Source organism: Mixophyes fleayi, chromosome 2, assembly GCF_038048845.1.
Source record: "Mixophyes fleayi isolate aMixFle1 chromosome 2, aMixFle1.hap1, whole genome shotgun sequence".
Lineage (NCBI taxonomy): Eukaryota > Metazoa > Chordata > Amphibia > Anura > Limnodynastidae > Mixophyes > Mixophyes fleayi.
In genome coordinates this window covers 189,040,354-189,063,063 of record NC_134403.1, presented here as the reverse complement: position 1 = coordinate 189,063,063, position 22,710 = coordinate 189,040,354, and the positions used below count along the sequence as shown (strand labels likewise).

The 22,710-nt window shown below is 39.6% G+C and overlaps 1 protein-coding gene across 1 annotated transcript in view; it reads right to left on the bottom strand.

The window, feature by feature from the left end:
- The window catches only part of MMP28 (matrix metallopeptidase 28), a 57,828-nt gene that overhangs the window by 8,880 nt on the left and 26,238 nt on the right, over positions 1-22,710 (bottom strand). Inside the window, exons 3-5 of the mRNA XM_075195144.1 lie at positions 17,282-17,448; positions 3,332-3,550; positions 1,542-1,784 (exon numbers count right to left, since the gene is read on the bottom strand). Coding sequence (XP_075051245.1) covers positions 1,542-1,784; positions 3,332-3,550; positions 17,282-17,448 — 629 coding nt within the window. The remainder of the gene's footprint in view (positions 1-1,541; positions 1,785-3,331; positions 3,551-17,281; positions 17,449-22,710) is intronic.

Here is a 22,710-nt window from a genome sequence, read left to right as displayed (position 1 = left end):
CCCAAGAACGTCCAGAAAGAGCCAGGACCGGCTCCTAAAGTTGATTCAGCTGCGGGATCCACCAGTGCAGAGCTTGCTCAGGAATGGCAGCAGGCAGGTGTGAATGCATCTGCACGCACAGTGAGGCAAAGACTTTTGGAGGATGGTTTGGTGTCAAGAGGGCCAGCAAAGAAACCACTTCTCTCCAGGAAAAACATCAGGGACAGACTCATATTCTGCAAAAGGTACAGGGATTGGACTGCTGAGGACTGGGGTAAAGTAATTTTCTTTGATGAATCCCCCTTTCAGATTGTTTGGGGCATCTGGAAAAATGGTTGTCCAGAGAAGGAAAGGCGAGCGCTACCATCAGTCCTGTGTCATGCCAACAGTAAAGCATCCTAAGACCATTCATGTGTGGGGTTGCTTCTCAGTCAAGGGAGTGGGCTCACTCACAATTTTACCTAAGAACACAGCCATGAATAAAGAATGGTACCAAAGCATCCTCCAAGAGCAACCTCCTCCAACCATCCAAGAACAGTTTGGTGACGACCAATGCCTTTTCCAGCATGATGGAGCACCATGCCACAAGGCAAAAGTGATAACTAAGTTGCTCAGGGATCTAAACATTGAAATTTTGGGTCCATGGCCTGAAAACAAAAACCCACAAATTCTGACAACATTGATTAGGCAAGAATGGGCAACCATCAGTCAGTATGTGGCCCATAAGTTGAGATGCCAGGGCGAATTACAGAGGTCTTCAAAAAGAAGGGTCAACACTGCAAATATTGACTCTTTGCATAAACTTAATGTAATTATCAATAAACGCTTTTGACACTTATGAAATGCTTGTAATTTTACTTCTGTATACCGTAGCAACATCTGCCAAAAAGGTCTAAAAACACTCAAGCAGTAAACTTTGTGAAAAACAATAATTGTGTCTTTCTCAAAACTTTTGCCCATGACTGTACCTTCTAGTGGTCTCCCCACTATTGATGTCAGACTTACAGTTCTATTATTCCATGGTTGTGATCTCATTCTCTTTTTAAACAACGGCACCACATCTATTCACCAATCCCTTGCTACTGAACCAGATAAAATTGAATCTATGAAAATTAAGAATAGCTGTCTAGCTATTTCTGAGTTTAGCTTCATTAGAACCCTTAGGTGTATGCCATCTGGACCTGGAGCTTTATTTATTTTAATTTTATTTTTCCTTTGTCAGCCAAGTATTAATTAATGGTACGGTTGCATTTCCAACCTGGTTTCCAGTTTCCACATGCTTTTCTAATTTAGGCATATTTATCAACACTACAACAAGAGTGATAAAACATGAATTTCATTCAGAGTACCAATGTCCAGATTTAATTAGCCTCTGGTCACCCTAACCTCACCCACTGACCCACATTATTCATCCATTAATAATTACATTTGCAACTTTCCTTACTGGTATATCCATTTTACATGATAATATTTTTGGCACTTTAGTCTAATATCCCATTGATATAACACACCTGAAGGCTAGGACTACCCACACCCCACATAACTCTCTCAGGGTACTTTACCATAGAGGTTTTGGATGGCCAAGATATCATCAAAGTTCAGTACGTAGTCTTTGCCCAGCTTCTTATAGTATGGAGACATGAGAGCAGTTTTGAAGGGTGAGTGTTGGAGCCCCAGAGTGTGTCCAATTTCATGTGCCAGAACAACAAACAGGTTTCTTCCCTTTCCATTCAAGGACCAGTGTTCAGCATTGTCAAAATGAGCCTCTCCTCTTCTTGGAAAGAAAGCATGTGCCAAGGCACCGCCTATTACAAAAACGTAAAAAACATGAGCAAGGATCCCTTCTAGAGGAAGTACAATCCCTACAATAGATTTTAGCCTATAAGAAGCATACATTTGTAATATTCACAGACCCATTGGTACAACTCACCAAACAAAAGGATTCCCGGGGAGCAGTGTTCTAAGAAGAAGTATGTGAATAAGAGTGCAGTAACAGAGTGGTTTTCCTATACAACACCAAATTTTGAAGATCAGAAGGTTTGGAGTGGCAGTGAGATCTCAATAGCATAGAGGAACCGCAGATTACCAATTGTTCAATTACATTAGTAAAACATTCCATAATTTGAGGTATTTGAAAAAAATGCATTTAAGCCAAGCTAACCAATTTTCTTATGTACATCTATTTTTTTTCCTGCATGACACTATTTCTTATTTTTAATAAATTTATCCTTACCAGTATTAATTCAAAAGTCAAGAGTGTTTGCTATATTGGTGCCCTATACAAGATCCTCCGTGCAGGTTGCAAATTTGTTATATAAGAAATGCACCTGAGAGAAACACAAGGCATAAAAACACATGTATATCAAATAAATGATGGTGTATATAACAAATGAAAATGAGCCATCCGGTGTAGTCACAGTAGTGTGTGGCATTGTCAATAACCACTCAGTGATTGGAATTGCTAGCACATAAGGACACTTCTTACACATACTGGGCCTGATTCAATAAGGAAAGTAAGGCAAAAAAAAGAGTAAGTTTTCTCCTGGACAAAAGAATGTTACAATGCAAGGGGTGAAAATGAGTTTATTATTTTGCACATAAGTTAAATACTGACTGTTTTTCATGTAGCACACAAATACTTAATAGTTTTAATTTTACACTGAAATTTTAAGTTGATCTAGGACATGCCATATCCCACCCATAAATCTTTCCTCACATTTTAAATTGACATCCCCCTCCAATGAAACATGGTTTTGCCACTTTCCTTAATAAATCAGAGTTTATTGTATTTACTTTAATACTGTTGCCTCTCTCTGATATATTTCTCTATTGAGTTCACTGTTCCTCTCCCATTTCCTTTTCTCTCCAGGCTATGTAAGTCTGTCTGAATATGGCATGCAGACCTCATCTAAAAATAAGGAAAGAGCGGACAAAGAGGTCTGTCCCACAGTTTAAGAATTGCTGTCCCTTGCTGCAGTGTTGGACATTACCTAGAGAAAAGCACAATCTTTTACATGGATTCTCATGGTAGCTCACATGCAATATGAATGTGTGCTTCAAATATTGTCATTTAAATATCATTAATTCATGTTTGCCTTTACTCCTCCTAAGCACATGGCTATTCACGTCTATTCAATATAGAAATTATAAATCAAGACATTAAATAAACACAATTATAGTGACAATGCAATTCAGCATTTTTTGGGCCTCAGTAGTCTCTCAAGCTTGTTTTAAAAATATTGTTTTAATTTTTTTATTGCAGCCAGCAGGACAGCAATGTCTGCTTAGTGTCCTTAAAAGATATCACTGTACATTTTTAAAACAAAGTTTTCAAGAAGGAAGCGTTCAGCACCTGGTCCATCAAATGCATGTCTAGCACCATCATTGTGTTCTCCATCAAAGAATGCCAGGCGAATGTCCGCTGAGTCACTTACAGCCTCTGAGAAGGTCAGGGAAGAGACATTACCCCACAGCTGGAACGCTACTTTAACCGCCTTTCTCACTTGATGCTGGGACAGGTACCATGGCCAGTTCACAATCTGGTACGTTAGATGGCGTTTATACCATTTATCTGCAGGACAGGAAACACAAATATTGTAAGCTTGACAAAATATATATATGATCTATACAAACAAACATGTTTAAAATAAAAGTAAAATTTGAAATAGAAAGCATTAGAAGAGATCATTTTGTTGTCAGTGAGTATATGCTTAGGGTATTGGAACATATAATGCAGGCCAGATTTCTGCGACCCAACTAAGTCATAAAGCTCCAGGCTAAATTCCAAGTTGTGTTGTGCAAACATGCAATTAGGTAATTACAATTACGTATTCGGCTTTACAAATGATGGCGGCATAACATTTCTTTGTATAAAGCCATAACATTTAAATTAGCATTTTGTATGATTGAGACTGGATGATCCTACCACTCAGAGCAGATCAGTGCCCACCTAGAGCACAGAGCCTTACGCCTTATGTGTCCTGCTAAAACTATTAGAGGAAACATCCTGCTGATACTGTCCTACAATATATCACTTGATTCAATTATAACAGTTACAAGAGAACAGTAATTTATTACCTGGCACAGCTGAAAAAGTTGAAGTTAACCTCTGTGATTAGAAAGTACAGTATTTCATTATTAAACTGTACAACTTCAGATTGATTTATTCGGTGTAACAATAACACAGTTTTACAGTTTCTAGCGACCAGAAATAGGGTCACAATTCCAATTACCTGCTGGAGATGTAACTTGGCTACAGGTACGCCATTCCTTATCTGGTGGGAATGCCCTTGAATCTACTCGTTTTGGTCAGAGGTTTTCCGGATTTCAGCTAAGACTATTGCGGTTGAGGTCCGTGAGGACCCTGGATTTTGGCTTATACTCCACACCACAATTCTCATTACGCTCTACAAAATGCCTTTATTAGAACACCTAAACAATGCCGCCAAAGCGGTGATTCCAGTTCATTGGAAGTCGTAAAGACCACCTTTAGTTGTAGAATGGTTCCAGACAATAGATTTCTACATGACCATGGAGGATATTACTTTATCAGCCCAAGATAGACATTTAGGGTTTGCAGCCACATGGTTAACCTGGTTAGAATTTAAAGAGGAGGATTTGTACAAATCATTTATTTATAGGCCCTCAGCATCGCCTCCCAGTGTAATAATCCAATAAATAACCCATGTGACCATTCACCTTAATTTCTAGGCGCTTTTATCTGTGTGTCACTAGTTGCCTTACCATATATATCGTGCAGACCATTTACTCCCCCCCCCCCTAAAAAAAACCTCTTACTCTTTCGCTCTACTTGTTCTGTTGTAAACTTTAATAAAGAAAAAAGGACACTGGACACAAGTTCTGTATGGAAAATGATTATTTGTAATTTTGTACAAACATTTGTCCAGGTTTATAAATAAAGACTATATAAAGGAAGAAATAGGGTCACAAAGAAATTCTTAGTATGGACAGGATAACATTCTGTATTGTCGTTCCAGCTTCTCTGACTTATCAATTGACCAGAGGGAACTACAGCCTGCAACATATTACTACAAGAGGTATTACCTCTATTTACTACAGTAGTAACAAAGTTACTGTAGGTTTGTGGCAGATTATACAGTTCCAGAAAGATCATGGGGTATATTTACTGAACTGCAGGTTTGAAAAAGTGGAGATGTTGCCTATAGCAAGCAACCAATCAAATTCTAGTTAACATTTACTTAGTACATTCTACAAAATGACAGCTAGAATCTGATTGGTTGCTATAGGCAACATCTACACTATTTCAAACCAGCAGTTTGGTAAATATACCCCCATGTCTCTTTTTATCAATATTTTTTGAACGGATTATACTACCTTTTCAACTGTTCTACTCTAGTTATCACTGAAAATCATAATCATCATCAAGTACACTAAAATTGACACCTGAATGTGAAACATCTAAAAGGCAGGAATGCAAAACTATGAAAGGGATCTGACAAAAGCTGCTAATTACAAGGACTTACAAAGGATGTGATAAGAAGGCAGAAAGAGGTCATTAATTAAACCACTTAGATAAATGTATGATAAAACAGATTACCCTAGAAAACATCAATAATCAGTATACTAATAGTTAAACACTGCCCTCAGACAGATTCAAATCTGTTTAGTCACTGTATCCTGTAGCTAATACCTGGCCTTGCAATGACATGGTTCACTGACTAACTATAACATTGTGACATTGTCATTATGTGCAGACACCTGCAGTCTGCATTACTCATCAGGTAAACGTCATAACACCATACCATATCCCAGGTCCTCTGACGGATATGTGTGTCATGTCATGTGATTCATGTGAACTGCAATTGATTTATACACTATAACTTATGTCACTAAAATGACACAAAGAAAATATATTGCATAGTTTGCAATTTAACAACTAAATTTTATTTTTCAAAATAATCATTTTTCTAAACCAGTAGCATTACTGCATATTATTATATATTGTATCTCTCTCAATATTGGCACATTTGAAAATAGGTCAATTTGTGCTTCAGAGATGCACCTACTAGAGGGGTGTGGCCACATCATATTGGGCGAGCGGCAGCATCACTCTGATCTTTGGTCTCCTAGCCCTTACAGAAATGTGGATTTCCCCCTCTGATTTTTTTGATTGAAAAAGTAACTTTATTTGTATAAAGTACAAAAAACACAAGCAATACGTTACATTCAAGTGTACACAGTACACCGTTAAACATAATCATGCATACATTTTAGTACAATACAGGGTATAAAATACAAGTTATAACATCCTACACTATACAACAAGTACTGCACTAACCATTCAAACTTTTATGTACACTTGGGTTGTACACTTGGGTTGGCTGGGCAGTGGGGCATCTACCCCTCGGACCAGCCGCATAGTGGGCTACCTTGGGTTGGGTCACCTGCATTTTTTTTCCTTTAAAATGGTCCTGACAATGAGAATGTCAATAACAAGACACACAATAGAAAATGTGTTTGTGTTACTGTAATGTTGACAATGACAGGGGCGCACGCAGGATTGTCAGGGGGGCGGAAACCCCCCCTGACAAAAAAAAAAAACACGCGAGAGCTGCTGCGCATGCGCCCCAGCTCCGTTTCGGCAGCGCTGTCCTATAGAGCAGCCGCGGCACTGTCAAAGAAGCGTCCGCGCAAGTGCTGTATACAATACAGCACCGCCGCGGACGCTTCTTTGACAGCGCCGCGGCTGCTCTATAGGACAGTGCCACTATGGTTAGCGGAGGGGGGTTTCTGGAGACCTAGAACCCCCCCCCCTGCGTGCGCCACTGAATGAGTAATTGGGTGCATTGCAAAGATCCTTGGGTTTACACCAGTGCTCCTGAATGTTCTGTCAAGCGCACATCAAGGTGCCAACACTCTGAGCTTCCTCCGTCCGTAATGTGCTATGGGGCCTGAGTGATGTAATCTCCAGCGGCGCTCTGCGCAGAAGTGTAAATCAGACTTGCCAACTTTCCTGGAATGTCCAGGAGACTCCCACATTTTGCGAGAGTCTCCCGGACTCCCGGGAGAGTGTGGCAATCTCCCGCATCGTGGGCAGAATTAGGTCCAAAACACTGCGATTCACTGGGATTCGACCCCGCCCCCTGCTGTAAAATGACGCGTTTACATCATTACGTCACGGGGGCAGGTCCAAAATTACACAAATTTTGGAGCTCCGCCACCCATAACGCCCACCTTCCCCGGCAGGCTCCCGGAAGCCAAATTTAGAAAGTTGGCAAGTATGGTGTAAATGTCACAAGTCTAATATACTACCACTTTAGTACCAACCCTTTCAGCCAAATAAACTTTTCAATTTTTTCTCTTTTAAAGTGCTTGGTTTACCATAATTTATGATTTAAAGTAGACTTGAGAAAATTGGACACCAGGCCTGTTTATTACATGTAAAAATTGTGGACGTGAAGCTTTTATTACATTAAACGGGCCTTCACATTAAAAGTATAGTAAGAGATCCAAATACCGCTAACTATGAGGCTGTGCAAAATTCAAGTCTTTTTGCATAGTCAAAATGAGTGCTTTGGACACACACTATCATTTGTACACATTAATCACTACAAAATCCTGTGATCCTTTCAACTCTCAAAATTAAATTCTCAGCATTTTTGAGCATTCCCTTCCTAAGCCCCAGGGTGTGGTTTGTTCTATTCAGGTTAGAGCAAAAGGGTGTATGTGATGAAAGCAGGTGATTTCAAGCCAATGTAGGATAGTGAGCTGATGCACAAACCTCAAATGTTTAATTTGGTTTAAGACACATAGCTGTAGCTGGTAAAGCAGACTGTGCAATGAATCGAAATAACATTTATTCCAAGGGAACCAGTTCTCAATCATAATTTCTCTCTTCACTTAAAAGTTTTATCAGCCACACTTGATTATTTGACCCCTGTTTGAATGTTGGAGGCTTGCACTGTATAATATAAGAAAATAATCAACATATATTTAAACAACAGATAAAAGTGCACTGAATCCTGAACAAATACTGAACTTGGCATGTGTCATTTATTTAAAAGAGAAAAAAAGTTTATTTCTAAGTAATTATAACTAAATGCTAATTAAAATAGATGGAGGTAAACATTATTTATTATACTTAAGAGGTGTGGGGAACACTAAAATAGCAGAATAACAATTGTTAATGGTGATGGAAAAAGTGTGTGTTGCTATTTTGACAGCCAACTCAAACAAAACTATACCGCTCAGTCATACAATTAAACTAAGCAAAAGATTGTTTTTGTATATCTCGTCCTATTGAGAAAGCCCTCTGCTTTAGGCATTCAGTTGCAAGTTCTTTCTTGTATTTTACAAAGTAATTTTAATGATGTGTACCTGGAATAACCATTTCCCCATGTAATCACTGTATGAAGGCAAACTGTTTAGGTTGGGTACGAATTTCCTACGCTGAAAACACAGACGCAAATATGACAGACACAAAAATGCCAACAATGAAAATCCTGACAAAGAGGAAATACGTAACGTTATAAATACTGAAAAGGAAGAAATGTCAACAGTCTAAAGACTTACATGTAAGAAATCCCGACACATAAAATACCAATAGTATGATTGCCGACAGTGAAAATGCCGACAGTCACACTGCCAGCATTAAAACGGTAATGCAAGTGGGTCTGGCGGCTATACAGTAAGTATACTGCAAGTAAACAGTGTCAAAATAAATAAATGGAAAAAAACACAGTGCCCCCCCCCCTCCCAGTCATATTAACCGTAATGCCGCCAGCCTGGTGCCCTGGTGCTGGCCAGAGGAAAATTGGGGGGATAAACAGGTGGTTGGCCCCTTCCCCAGGAAGAGCCATCTTCCCTCTAATAGCCACAGATCCCTTCCTCTTTCTATGTGTGGCCACAGAGGTCACATGGGATGCGCACCACATGACAAGTGCCATCCCATGTGTGCTGAGAAGAAAGCACAACTGGAAGGTAAGTGTGTGTGTGTGTGTGATGGCAGGGGGGCATATGGCAATGTAATTTGGGTGTGAAGTATCTGGTGGTTAATTAATGGATGCTATTTTATGTGTGGAGTGATGATGGGGCAATTTAATTTAATAGTGGGGCCTATGAATGTAAGATGGGGTGGCTATTAAGTGAATGTGGGGGTGAGTTTGGAAAGAATAAGTTCTATTTAATACATGTGAAAATGAATTATTTAATGGCAGCGATGGTTGGGGGAAATAGCATTTATGTTTAATAAATATACCTATTAATTTATTGCCAGGGTGGGGTGCAGTCTCTACTGTAATTTGGGTGGGAGGTAGGCTATTAATTTAATGGTGGACTGTGGGTTGGAGATAATTATTTAATGGTGGGTGCTATTCATTTATTTGTGGGGTAATAGTGTGGCCTATTAATTTATGGTGAGGTGGCGGGAACTTTCATTTAATGCTGGGGTGGTTTGGGGCTATTAATTGAATGTGGGGCTGAGTTTGGGGGGAAGGGCTATTTATTAAAATGTGATAATGAACTATTTAATGCCGGGATGGTTGTGAGAAATGGTTTAGTAAACGTAAATGCTTTTTATTTATTTCTGGGGCTTGAAGGGAGGAAAATAGATTTAAATTATTAAATGTGAATACTACTATTATTTTAATGTTGGGGCTGGAGAGAGTCCTAATTATTAGGCGCTATTAATTTAACACCGGAGCTTGTTGGAGTTTTCAAAATTTCATGTACCCATTTTTTCTAAAATAGGGCCCCCAGCATTCCAGGATCCAGACAAGCAGCAACTGATTAAGAGACGCCGGCAGCCACAGGTAGGGTAAGCAACAGGAACAGATAGGAGAGAGCAGAACAGTCTGCCAGCTGTATTTTTCTATACTAGCAGTTCCTCTGCACCATGTTATTAAATAAAAACGAAAATGTTGTATATATGTATATATTGTTACTGGTTTGCTACTGCTAAATTTAGTTGCTCATTTTGTCCTACTCACTATATATTAGTCAAAGTGTACCCATCACTCATGTACAGAGGAGACAGCCATTATGTGGGTGAACCAATAACCATACCTCCCAACTGTCCCAATTTCAGTGGGACAGTCCTGATTTAGGGCTCTGTTTGTCCCACCGGTGGGAATATTGGGGGAGCGTGGTATGTAATGGGCATTTTAGCACTTTACAACCCTCTGGTGGCATAGTCAACTTTGTACTAATCCCGCCTCCTTTTCTGTTGGCCCTGCCTACAGTTGATTTGGTCCCACCCACAAGGCCACTTCTAGACTCTTTTCTAGGGCCACTTTAAGTTCCCAATATGCCCCTGCTTGTGAGAACATACAAGGGATTCCTTATAATGATCAATAACTTTTTGGTGTACACAAGTGCAGGGCAACTATACTCCTGTTTAAGTTTCAGTTATTCAGTAATCTATGTGTGGCTCTAATAATATTGTCATGCCACATTTAATGGACCAGTGAATAGTTATGACCTCCCAAATCAGAGCTCATTCTATATCATTGTTGGTCGTAAGTCTTGAACCCTCAATGACTCCCTTCTGTTAACAGATATTTTACCTGCACAGCAGAATACTTGTGTACTCGTTTGTTTTTTAATGTTAGATTTTTCAACTATGGTAGTTACAGGATTTTGCTGTTGGAATCTGCTTCTACTGTTAATATAAACACGGCGATGGACAGAGATGTCAGACGTTTCTTCTTTTCTAGGCCCTTGGTGACTTTTATTTTGCACTATGTTGTTATGGGAAGAGGCTGTTTATTGTGTGTTAACAAAAATAACCTCCAAATTTCCCTCCTGCAGGAAACTCATGTTTGTGACCAAAGGATATTTCATTGAAAAATACCTATATGGATCGTGACTGCACGTCAATTGACTTCCCTATGTAAGAGTTTCACCAGCATCTATGTAGTCACTTTATTTTCCTATATGCAATGTTTAATATTATTGCTTTAATATTGGTATATTATACAGTCCTCTTCAGTGTTTGAACTGTGATGGTCTGAAAAATGTATTGGGAATGGAAGTGAATGGAATGTTATAGTGTTACAATGAAGACAACAGGAGAAGTGGTGGTATGGCATACCAGCATATACACCCCCACTTCCACCACTGGTCCTTGTTAATTCTCATTAGAAGTATCCAATATGATTATGTCTAAATTTGTAATGTCACCTACGGTCTCATTGCTGATTTTGGGTGACTTTAACCAGGTGTTGAACAATGACCTCGATAGGCTGCCATTCCAGGCCCAGCACAATTAATATCCATTGTTCAGACTGGACTCTCTCACATAATTTACCTAAAACGTGGTGCTAGAAGGATCCAACGGAGGAAGGCTTTTCATGTCACTTATGTGCACAAATCCTTTCAGAATAGAGCTAGGATGTGCATCTGGAGAGCTTCTGTCCAGTATTCAAGTAATGACATATTTAAGTAGAGGGATTTCAGATTACTCCCTTTTAGCGTCTTTATTGTGATGGGATAGATGGACTCTCCTGCTCCTTGGTAAGCTTACACCATCAAACTTCGAATATCTTTCAGTCTGGAGACTGAATAATTATTATTATTCTTGTGTCAAGCCAATTAAAATGATGAAATGGAGTGCAACATAATAAGGACGGTGGCTCAGTGGTTAGCACTTCTGCCTTACAGCACTGTAGTCATGAGTTCAATTCCTGACCATGGCCTTATCTGTGTGGATTTCGTATGTTCTCTCCGTGTTTGCATGGGTTTCCTCCGGGTGCTCCGGTTTCCTCCCACACTCCAAAAACATACTAGTAGGTGTCTGTGTGTGTGTGTGTGTGTGTGTGTATGTATGTTAGGGAATTTAGACTGTAAGCTCCAATGGGGCAGGGACTGATGTGAGTGAGATCTCTGTACAGCGCTGTGGAATTAGTGGTGCTATATAAATAAATGGTGATGATGATGATAATAATTAGGCTGGTTTAAAGCTACATACTGTATAAATAGAGCACTACAACAAATACTCTAATTGTGACTACTGGAATTGTACTAAAATACCCAGAAAGTCTTAGCATCACTGGTTCTCCATAGTGACAACTTGTTGTGACTGTCTGAATCTGGTGTTGCATCTGGATGTAAATAAAAAATTTGGTCCTCGAGTAGTCTCTGGGGAGGAGGTCTTTTAATAGGTTCTGTGTTTCAACATTTGACCATTTCAATCAATTTACTCTTTAGGTCACGGAATAGGGCCTAACCTGCACTGTGTTACACAATGGATTTTACAGGGAATATTTAGATTGTACACTAGTTTGACATACAGATGTGCTGAGGCCTGAAAGGTCGATGCCTATATCTAAACTTCAACATTAAGGGCCCGATTAATCAAATCTGCCAAGTTTGAGCATATTGTACTCAAAATCACTGCGCATGCCCAGAACCGGACCATACGCTAGTAAACGCAGTCATGTCCGCACCGTCTTCATACGCGAAGGACGCCCATTACAGCCTACAATTTTGTGGAGTGAACCAAGTGGGGAAGGGGCGTTTGCCCATAGTCAATGTACAGTAAGGACAAGCCAAACTCAAGCGCTCACATCCACATTCGAATCAAGGTTTGGGCATCTCAAAGTTACTTGTTTTTCTGCCGTATCTCTTGCTCTAGGTACCGGGCTAGTCTAAGTCCTGATCAGTAATGATAACTGACTTGTATGCATGCTTTAATACAGTGGTTCCGAAACTGTGTGCAGGGTGCCGTGGCGATCTCACAGGGGTGCCGCGGCCAGGGCCGGTAGTAAGCAAAGCAGGGGACTACTTGGTAACTATTTTGGCTTAGGGGTGCCTTGAAAAAATTATGGAGATCCTAAGGGTGCCTCGAACTGAAAAAGTTTGGGATCCACTGCTCTAATATGTGTTTGCAAATAGGAGCAACTGTAAAAATGAATTTTATATTCAATAGACATTAAGTATCATAGGTAAAAAATGAAAGAAAAAAAAAATGTCTATATTACAAGGTGACATGAATGAATACTATTTGTGTGCATTCCTTTGCGAATGTACAATCCACATTGGCTTTGGACGTATCCTGCAGTGTCCTGTTTAGTAGAGCAGAGCTGACCTACACCTCATTCATTAGTGCACGTATCTTCACATCTATTTCTTGTTGAATTCAGGAGTATTCAGAGACAATTTACATGCGTTTACGTTGTGCTCAGAATCCGTGTCTCAGGCACTGCCTTTTTAGTTAAGGATAGTTTATATTTATTTATGGGTAACATCGACGCCTGCTGATTCAAATTGTACTGCTGATATTCATAAAATAATTATAGGATTATTGCATACTTGCCAACTCTCCCGGAAAGTCCGGGAGACTCCCGAAATTCGGCTGACATTTCTCCCGCATCCCAGGTTTTACACCATTTTGGAGGGTGGGAGGGGGCGGGGCGAGGCCAATTGCGTCATTTAGGCTCTGCCCCCGCAGCGGTGCCGTGGGGGCGGGGCCAAAATGACACACTTAGCCTCATCCCGCCCCCTCCCGCCCTCCAGTCACGCCCCCTCTCCTGGAAACTTGTTTCCGGGAGTTGGCAAGTATAGATTATTGTGCTGTATTCTGGATTATTTTAAGACTATCCCTTGTCAGTTTTCTCATCTGTAATAAAGTTGTTCAAAAAACACAGAAGTGGGTATTTCCCCCACTAACAAGAAGAGACTATTGATGTACCTGAAGTTTTGTAACAAGAAGTAGAAATTAAAATTGTAATTATTTTCTGGTTTGTCAGAATGGTAGAATTAAACATAACATTCTAAAGTTTGCCTTAGAAACACAGAATATAGACAGCATATAAAGACCAATTGGAATTCCAGTCTGCCCATATTAATCGTTTAGTTGTAGAGCATAATTAAATTATTTCATTTTTTTTTTGTTCCATCCAAGTATTCTAGGAAACTAAGCATTCTATATTAAACATGTCCAGTAACAAACACTAGGACAGGGAAACCTGTAATAACATAGAAGGCTGGAGTCACAGTAACATGGAGAACATATAATTCGGACCCATCTTGTCCTCCTAGGGTAGTGATGCATTGCAGGATATAAAAGCACACTGAGCCATGGGGAGTAGGTGTACAAATAACCCAAGTTCCAATACAATGGTAGTGGTTTTGTAGGCTGTATGCAACATTCACCTACAGGTTGTGCAAACTATGAATAAATAGAAAGAAGCCATTTCAACGTTGTACATATTATAAAAGCCCAGCAAAAGAAGATATACTTTAAAAATGTAAAGTTTGAACCCAGCATGATAGTGCATGAAAAGGACATATGCTTGTCATTTTCTTTACCTATCTAGTAAAACAGATGCTTTTCTGATTAAGAGCATATGTGGAAACATAGATTGAGACTCCCAGTTTAAATTTACCAAGAGATACGTCTGTAACTAATTACAATCTGAAATCATTTAAACATTGACAGTGTCTGAGACAACTGTGTAGGCCCTTATATGCCGGGAAGGGGGGGGGGGGAGGGAGCTGGTGAATTAATTGGTCCTGTGTTATGCTGCTTGCTTGAAAGTGATGTAAACTTGTCTGGTGAGGTCCAGAATTAGGGATTTTCTGTTTCTTATTTTAAATGGTTACAAAACAGCAAAGAAGAAAAAGAAAGGAATTGTTGAAACTGGCTAAAGGTCACCACAGATGGAAACGCAGAGTTTCTCTCTAGTTCATGAAGGTCATTCAAAGCGGACATGCTTCGAGGACAATGACTTCATAGAAAACACATTCATTGTGGCAGTTTCTTCACTTTCTTGAAAAAGATGCTACAACGTTAGAATTTATTGATAATGTCAGTGTAAATTTACAAGAAAAAACTTTGGGAGGCCCAACTCTCCCAAGCAAGGTTCTTGTAGATTATAGTGCAGTGGTTCCCAGACTTTTTCAGTTCGCGGCACCCTTCATCATCATCATTTATTTATATAGCGCCACTTAGAGTCTCCAGAATTTTTTCAAGGCACCTCTCCAAAATAATAACCGAGCAGTTCCGTTTTATAAGTAATCGGGTCAAAATAACGTAACATAAGTATTTAGGTCAGGACAGAAATACTTAGTAAGTTGTTTGCAAAAATAATATACATAAATCCAAGGGAAAAGAATATTTGTATATTATTTTTGTTCAATTATATTTATGTCAAAGAATTATTTACAGCTAACATTAAGAGGAATAAGATCAAACAAAATAAAACAACAATAAAAATCATCACTTTGTGCCCCTTCATCTCGCACTCTGCGTCCTCGTTCATTCTTTTGCCCCCTCCATTGCTGTTTCCTATCACCATTTCCTCTGTTTCTTTACTTGCCATACTTGGCCTTCTTTCTTCTGTCTTCTTACCAATCCGGCGGCGCCTGGTACCTAGCAACCTCCCCTCTCCTGCCGCTCCTCACTGAATATGTCAGGTGCCCGACATTCAGTGAGAAGTGAGGAGGATGCTGGGTCCCAGGCGCTGCCGGATTGGTAAGTTATTTATTTTTTTTCCCTGGCCATGGCACCCCTGTGACAGCGCCACGGCACCCGTGGGAGCCACGGTGCACACTTTGGGAACCGCTGTTATAGTTTATTGCCACATATCTAGTTAAAATATTTAAATTAGCATTAAATCATGTTATTAAGTTTTTAAATATATGAGGTTTTATTAGACATTAGGGGTACGTGATAACGTTAACAACACAATACAACATTAAAACATTAGGTTTATAACTCTTAACATCACATGCAATATAAATTATATTAATGAGCTCCAGTTTACCTTTAACAATGGTACAAAATAAGCTGGATGCTATTCTGATTAAAAAAATAATAATTGTACATTTACTAGAACAATGATTGTATAGAGAAGAGACCTCCTCACAAAGTCACCAGTTCCACTATTCCATGAAGGCAGTGTTTCCCAAACCCAGTCCTCAGGGAGCCCTAACATTGCAGGTTTTCCATATCGTCTTGCTGGAGCACAGACGTATTCATTACTGACTGACACATTGTAATATATGCACTGATGGCACGAATTCACTTATGACCTGGAAAACTGCACTGTTAGGGGCTTCCTGAGGAGTGGGTTTGGTAAACCGTGCCACCAAGGACGCTGCTTTGGTTTGGGATGGGATCGTTGGACGTGCTTTATGCTTTAGCATTTCTTTTTATGGGTTATTTTATCTAATAACCCTTCTCTGTTTAATGTAGCCTACATAGGAGCTTTTATGGTGAATATGCAGATAGGTTTATCATTTGAATTGGTTAATGACCCTTACAATTGTATTGAGATTTAATGTATGCCTGGGTTTTCTACAAATTTGGATTTACCTACTAGTCTAATTCCCTCCCCACTATGTAAACGGATTGTAAAAACAGTTTGAAATAAATGATACCTATAAAATTGAATGTATTTCTACAGTTCTCCTCAAAAGGCAGTCAAATCTTGACTATTACTGCTTATAGCCCCCATGATTATATAACTACAGTTCAATATTATACTCTACATATTTAATGGTCCCTACTTGCCAGAGATCATACCAAGTTTTAAAAATATCTTCTAAGTGTTTGGCATTGATAGAGTCCCTATTTTAATGCACTTTGGCACATAAGATAAGGAACATGCACTCAGCTAACCTGCTTCAGTTTGACTGTGATGCAGCTACTATAATCAATGTCCCACACTAACATCGGCCTATTAAGACTTGGATGGTACTCTAGCAATGGGGTTCTCCCACTACTGGCAACCACCTATTCTTCTGCCTGATCACCTACTGTCAGACTATTATTCTGCCAAGGTGTATTTAGACTGTCTGAATTACACATGTTGGTCCCAATACACATTTCACAAATAGGCTGCTTCTTCCTGCAAGTATATACTTGTACCAGTTAATGATGCAGATCACTAGGCTTCAGGCTACCCCACCCCACTCGTCCTTATTAAAATTTACCACTGTACAGTGCCAGCTTCAACATTTAAGCAACTTCATTCTTTTCATGGTTCACTCTGACCCAAGCATCAGAAGGGCCACAGGGCACTGTTTAGAAATGACCCGTTACATACAACTTCTAAATATAGATATATTGACTTTGTTCCTGTTGGGGAGATCTAAAAAAAAAAATCCTTAAGCTCCTACATGTCATGAATAGCAAAATGCAAATCTCTCACTCATTAATCAAAATAAATCTCATAGCACACAATATAATTAATTATTGATTGTACTTCATTCCAAAGAGAAAATATGTAATCATTTTACAATAATAAAAAAAAGTAGTTTATGAGATATCAGCTTTTCCTTAATTGTCAAAGAAAGCTGAAAATAAGGTCTCACTTACTTTTCATTGTGTAGCGTTTCTTGCGTTTGTTTGTATAATGAGGACTACCAAGAAGCCAATTTGTTTGACTAACATCCTTCATGCCACATCTCGGCAAATGCATCTGAAGTACTGTAGCTTCATTCAGCTCCCCACTGACTGGAAGGTTAGACGACCACTGAAAATCCCTGTAATCACACAACAAGGATGCAATAAGCTAGTTTGTCTAAATGTTTTAAAATGACCAACATGGGGCTGATGAAGAATTGTTGGCAAAGTGAGAGTAAATTACTGTACACAAAGGGCGTATGGAAAAATACCATATTTCCACCTATATGCAGAGCAGTACACATCTTAAGGTGTGTGTGCCTCTGCATCAGCAGTATATGTGACTGGTTTACAAGTCATTACCGTCAGTTTTTCTAAAGAACCACTAAAGATGCTTTAACACGGTATACATAAAAGCTGGATAGTTGCTATGTATTTATTTACTATATGGGCATCTCTTAGAGCCTTTATGTAGTTGGAACTGCAACAATCAGCGTCGGACTGGCCTGCCGGGCAGCCGGTCTAATCACCGGCAGGCCCGTCCTCGTTGAAGCTCCGCCCCCTCTGCTGTTAGGGCGGAGCTTACGGACAGGAGGCTCACATAGAGCAAATCCATGTTTCTGCTGGCGCGCTGAGTAGTGGAGCAGTTTTGGGAGCTTAAGGCGCAGACCCCCTTCCTCTGGCGCTCTGAGTAGAAGGTGAGCACACAGGGGGTTCCTACACTATGCACATATCTAAATGTAACAAAAATAATATGTATTGAGGATACTATGTGTGGCATGATATGAATTGGGGATACTATGTGTGGCGTGATATCAACTGGGGGTACTATGTGTGGCATAATGTGAATTGGGGGCAATACTGTGTGGCATAATATGATCTGGGGGTACTATGTGTAGCATAATATGATCTGGGGGTACTATGGGGGTACTATGTGTAGCATAATATGATCTGGGGGTACTATGTGTAGCATAATATGATCTGGGGGTACTATGTGTAGCATAATATGATCTGGGGGTACTATGTGTAGCATAATATGATCTGGGGGTACTATGTGTAGCATAATATGATCTGGGGGTACTATGGGGGTACTATGTGTAGCATAATATGATCTGGGGGTACTATGTGTAGCATAATATTATCTGGGGGTACTATGTGTAGCATAATATGATCTGAGGGTACTATGTGTAGCATAATATGATCTGGGGGTACTATGTGTAGCATAATATGATCTGGGGGTACTATGGGGGTACTATGTGTAGCATAATATGATCTGGGGGTACTATGTGTAGCATAATATGATCTGGGGGTACTATGTGTAGCATAATATGATCTGGGGGTACTATGTGTAGCATAATATAATCTGAGGGTACTATGTGTGGCGTAATATGGAGTATGTAATGTAATATACCCCACACTATACATTGGGATGGGGGGGGATGCAGACTCTTTCGTTTGTACTGGGCCCCACAATTTCTGATGGCAATTTCTGATGGTAAGCCAAACCTGGTCTAGTGGGACAATCCTGATTTTTGGTGACTGTTCTGCCCAATCTAAGGGGCAGGTCAAGACTGTGTATTCTTTATACACACACTGTATGCTTTATATACTACACTAAGGTGCTAGCTGTCCTTCGTGGACTGACCACTCCCCCTCTAGTGTCAGGTCCCGCCTCTATGATGGCTGACCACACCCCTTCTGGTGGGCCCCTAGTGTTGCAGTCCCCCGGTGGGCCTTTCATGCCCCAGTCCGACACTGGCAACAGTTAAAGTATCATTAAACAAAAAATTGACGCATGACTCTAAAACACAATCAGGCTTATATATCAATAAAGAAAATAAAAAGCTATGTGCATATGATCATCTTTGCTCTTAGCGACAACCTATTTGACCGCCACATACGTTTACTAACCATCCTCAGCACTTATATCCTTTTTGCAACTAATGCAACTTATTACACTCTGACATTTTAAGTGATTATTTTTGAACTGCAGATTAAGTTTATGGCTTCTTGTGAATATGCCTATATGCTATATTTGCAAGATTGTTTATAGCACTTTAATACAAATTAGTTCCCAACACAGAAAAAGTTCCCTAGCACAGATTGCTCTGTTATTCTGTGTTATCAAGATAGCTTTGTTAAAATGCAAAGTACCATCTTCCCAATCCATAACAGACAAATGGAGGCCCTTCCACATCCTTGGTGAGTTTTCTAATGGGATCTGATAGAAGTAAAAAAGCAGAGACTGCTGCTTTAAGTCTGTGACTGTTCAAGGCTGTATGTCAGCCACTTTCTGCCAGCTCAGTTACAGAGATATCTGCCCCTATCATGGCAACTTGCTGCAGAGGAGGAAAACAGAACTTGATGAAAATATTTACTTATGTCTAAAAACTTCATTTATTTAATGCAAATAATTCAGATCTACACATGTATTACTAGGCCTTTACCTTATAAATGTATTGCCCCCCTCCCCCCTGTATGATTGTGTTTGAGTGATGCATTTGTGAATGGAACCACCTCTGGGAAGTGGGAGAACTTAGTGTAGTACTAGATTTAAATATTCAGTATAGTGCCTGGACAAAAACTACTTATTCTTCACTTTTGATTTCTTTCAGTTTAACACTAAACCCTTAAGTTAAGGCTTAAGCTATGTTCTATGAAAGGGTTCTTAGAGTGCCCTACCAACAGACATTGGGGCAAGGTATAGTGCCAGGTACGGAGTGCTCAGATTGAGCCAGTATAATTTCAGAGACTCCAGGACTTTGCGGTCACCAAGTGCCAGCGAGTAAGAGCTACTCTGAAACCCAATGAGTGGCAGTGAGGAATAAGTAATGCTTCTGTGAGTCGCGGTGACAGTTTGGGAGGTGCGGCAAGTTGCTGTCTGTCTGACCTGTTAGAGACCTGAGTGTTAGGAGCGTGGATGTCCATTCTGAGAGGCTCCAAAGAGCGTGTATAGAGACTGTCCACCAGTGACTATAAAATGTAGGAGCTAAAGGGAATAGATACTGTGAAAGAATGTGAAAAAAGGGCCATAGGAATGCCTTTGGTAGCACTGAAGCTATAGAGAGGTACTGAGTGCCAATCACAATCAGCAAGAGTGTCAACTCAAAGTTGCATAAATCACAGATTCAACTGTGATTTATTCAACTAAAACTATACAGCAGAAAAAATATGTAATAAATGTGATTCTTTACTCCATCAGAGAGACTGTCAGGCACCCATTAATTTGTCAACTGTGATTATCCTGAACTGCCTGTGTCTGCTCCATAAATAGCTTTCTTGTTACGACACCTGTCAATGTAACTACATTACTACATAATATTGCAGACTGAGTGCAGCTGAGTATTCCCGTATCTTCCATGAACCAGGGACTGAAAAGCCCTCCTACAATATTTCTTAGAGATGCAGACCTTGAATCAGACACTGCTGCGTGCACTTGAGCTTGGCTTGCCCCTACTGTACATTAACTATGGGCATATGCCCTTTCCCCACCTCAATCCACCCCTGATAACGTAGCCTCTAGTAAGCATCCTTTGCGCTCAAAGATTAATCTAAAGCTGCTGTGTTCTGTGGTGTATGGTCCGGTTCTGGACATGCGCAGAGTAATTGTGCTCATTATACGCAACAAATCGCCAGTTACGTTCCTTAATGTATGAGGCCCCAAACAAATAGAAAATAATCCACAAGTTAACAGGGTCACATTGTTACAAATATAGTTCCCTATAAATAAATCCTAGTTCAGTAAAGGAGATGTAGATAACAGAATACTCCGAGCCAGAAAACTATTTCACTATATCTGCCATCCCTGCCAGTTTTTAGGCCTTTAAGAAGCTGCACCCTTCCCTCGCACACAGCTGGTCAATGAATGCCCCTTTATTGTGCCCGATTAAAAGCAGCTGTTCTCTGTTCTGGGTTCAACTATATGTAAAGCAAATTATCCTGCTAGTAAAATGTACACCTGCTGACTAGTCTGACATTCAATCTGCGCAATACGAAAAGGTTCCAAATTTGTAACTGTTGGACGTCACCGGACATCAAAAGTGGAAGAATTCAAAATACTTACAACCCCCACACACTACATACAGTGTATAGCAAATTTATGTATTTTTAATCTTTATGTGTAAAACACAAATATATGTTGAATCAAAAATATTAGATGAGGGTAGTACAACAACAAAAGTTAGTGGTCAATTAGCTGAAGTAAAAGATGGGAGGCTGGAATAGAAGACACATTTCCTAAACATAGATAAGAGAGTTGTGATAATATATAAATCAAATAAATAGGTTGCGGAGGAGGAAAATACCATTCCCTGTATGTAATGTAATACTAAACTGTAATATTAAGAAAAAATGCAAGTTCCACACAAAGCCAAAAGTAGTACTATTTTCACGTTGATTAAATAAGGCCTGATTCAAATTGAAAAGCAACTTGCATTTTTAGAAAACAACTTGAGCGTATTTCCGACTATATTCAAATCCAAGCAGATCTCAGGATGCATTTCAATTCGAATCCAGGTGTAGGTACGCTCTGCCTAAACGGTACTTGTTGTAGGTTAACAACCAGAAGTATAGTATATGCACAAGCATATGTGCAATATAAGTTCATGGAGCGCATAAATAAAATTTATATTATCAAATAAATGAACAACTCTAAACAGTATAATAAAAACATTTATCTTTTTTTTTTACATTAAATACATAAATCAAAATGTTCTTAATCCATAAATGTACATACAATGGGTTAATTAGGGTCAGTCTAACTTTCATACACGTTCTATGCTAGCTAGTGGTATGCATAATGGTACTTTTAGTCAGTACTTATGCCAGTCCTGTAGCTGGTGCAGGTATAAGTGCATCGGCTGATTCCGCATCGTTGTATGCAATTGCGGTAATTGGTGTAAGGTCTGTTTCTGCGCATGCGTAGAGCTATTTCACGCACAATACGGCACGCAAACGGAGTTACGTCTGAACATGAATCGGGCCCATAATGCCTCATTTTTATTACTACTATTTATTTACATTTTACCAAGCAATTATGATTTTATGCAGTTCTTTGCAAACATTTTTTCAGATGCAGCCCTGCATAATGAAGCTTACAATCTTGTGGATGAGGCAAAGAGGAGCAAATTGACAGCGAAGACCCAAGGATATAAACATTGGATTCAAACCAATACCTCCAGCAAACTTGTCAGTGTTATTATTAAATGGTCAGTGTTCTAAACCAATGACCTACTCTCTCTCCCATCATTTTAAAACTTTATTTAAAATTAGACAGCTTTTTACATGCGGTTGCTACTGGCATTACTAGCATTTGGAGGTCACTATTGGCCTCTCCAACCCAAGTAAAAAAGCAATACAGATACCACATGTCTGAAAGCAAGTAAAACACGCGTGGGAATGGT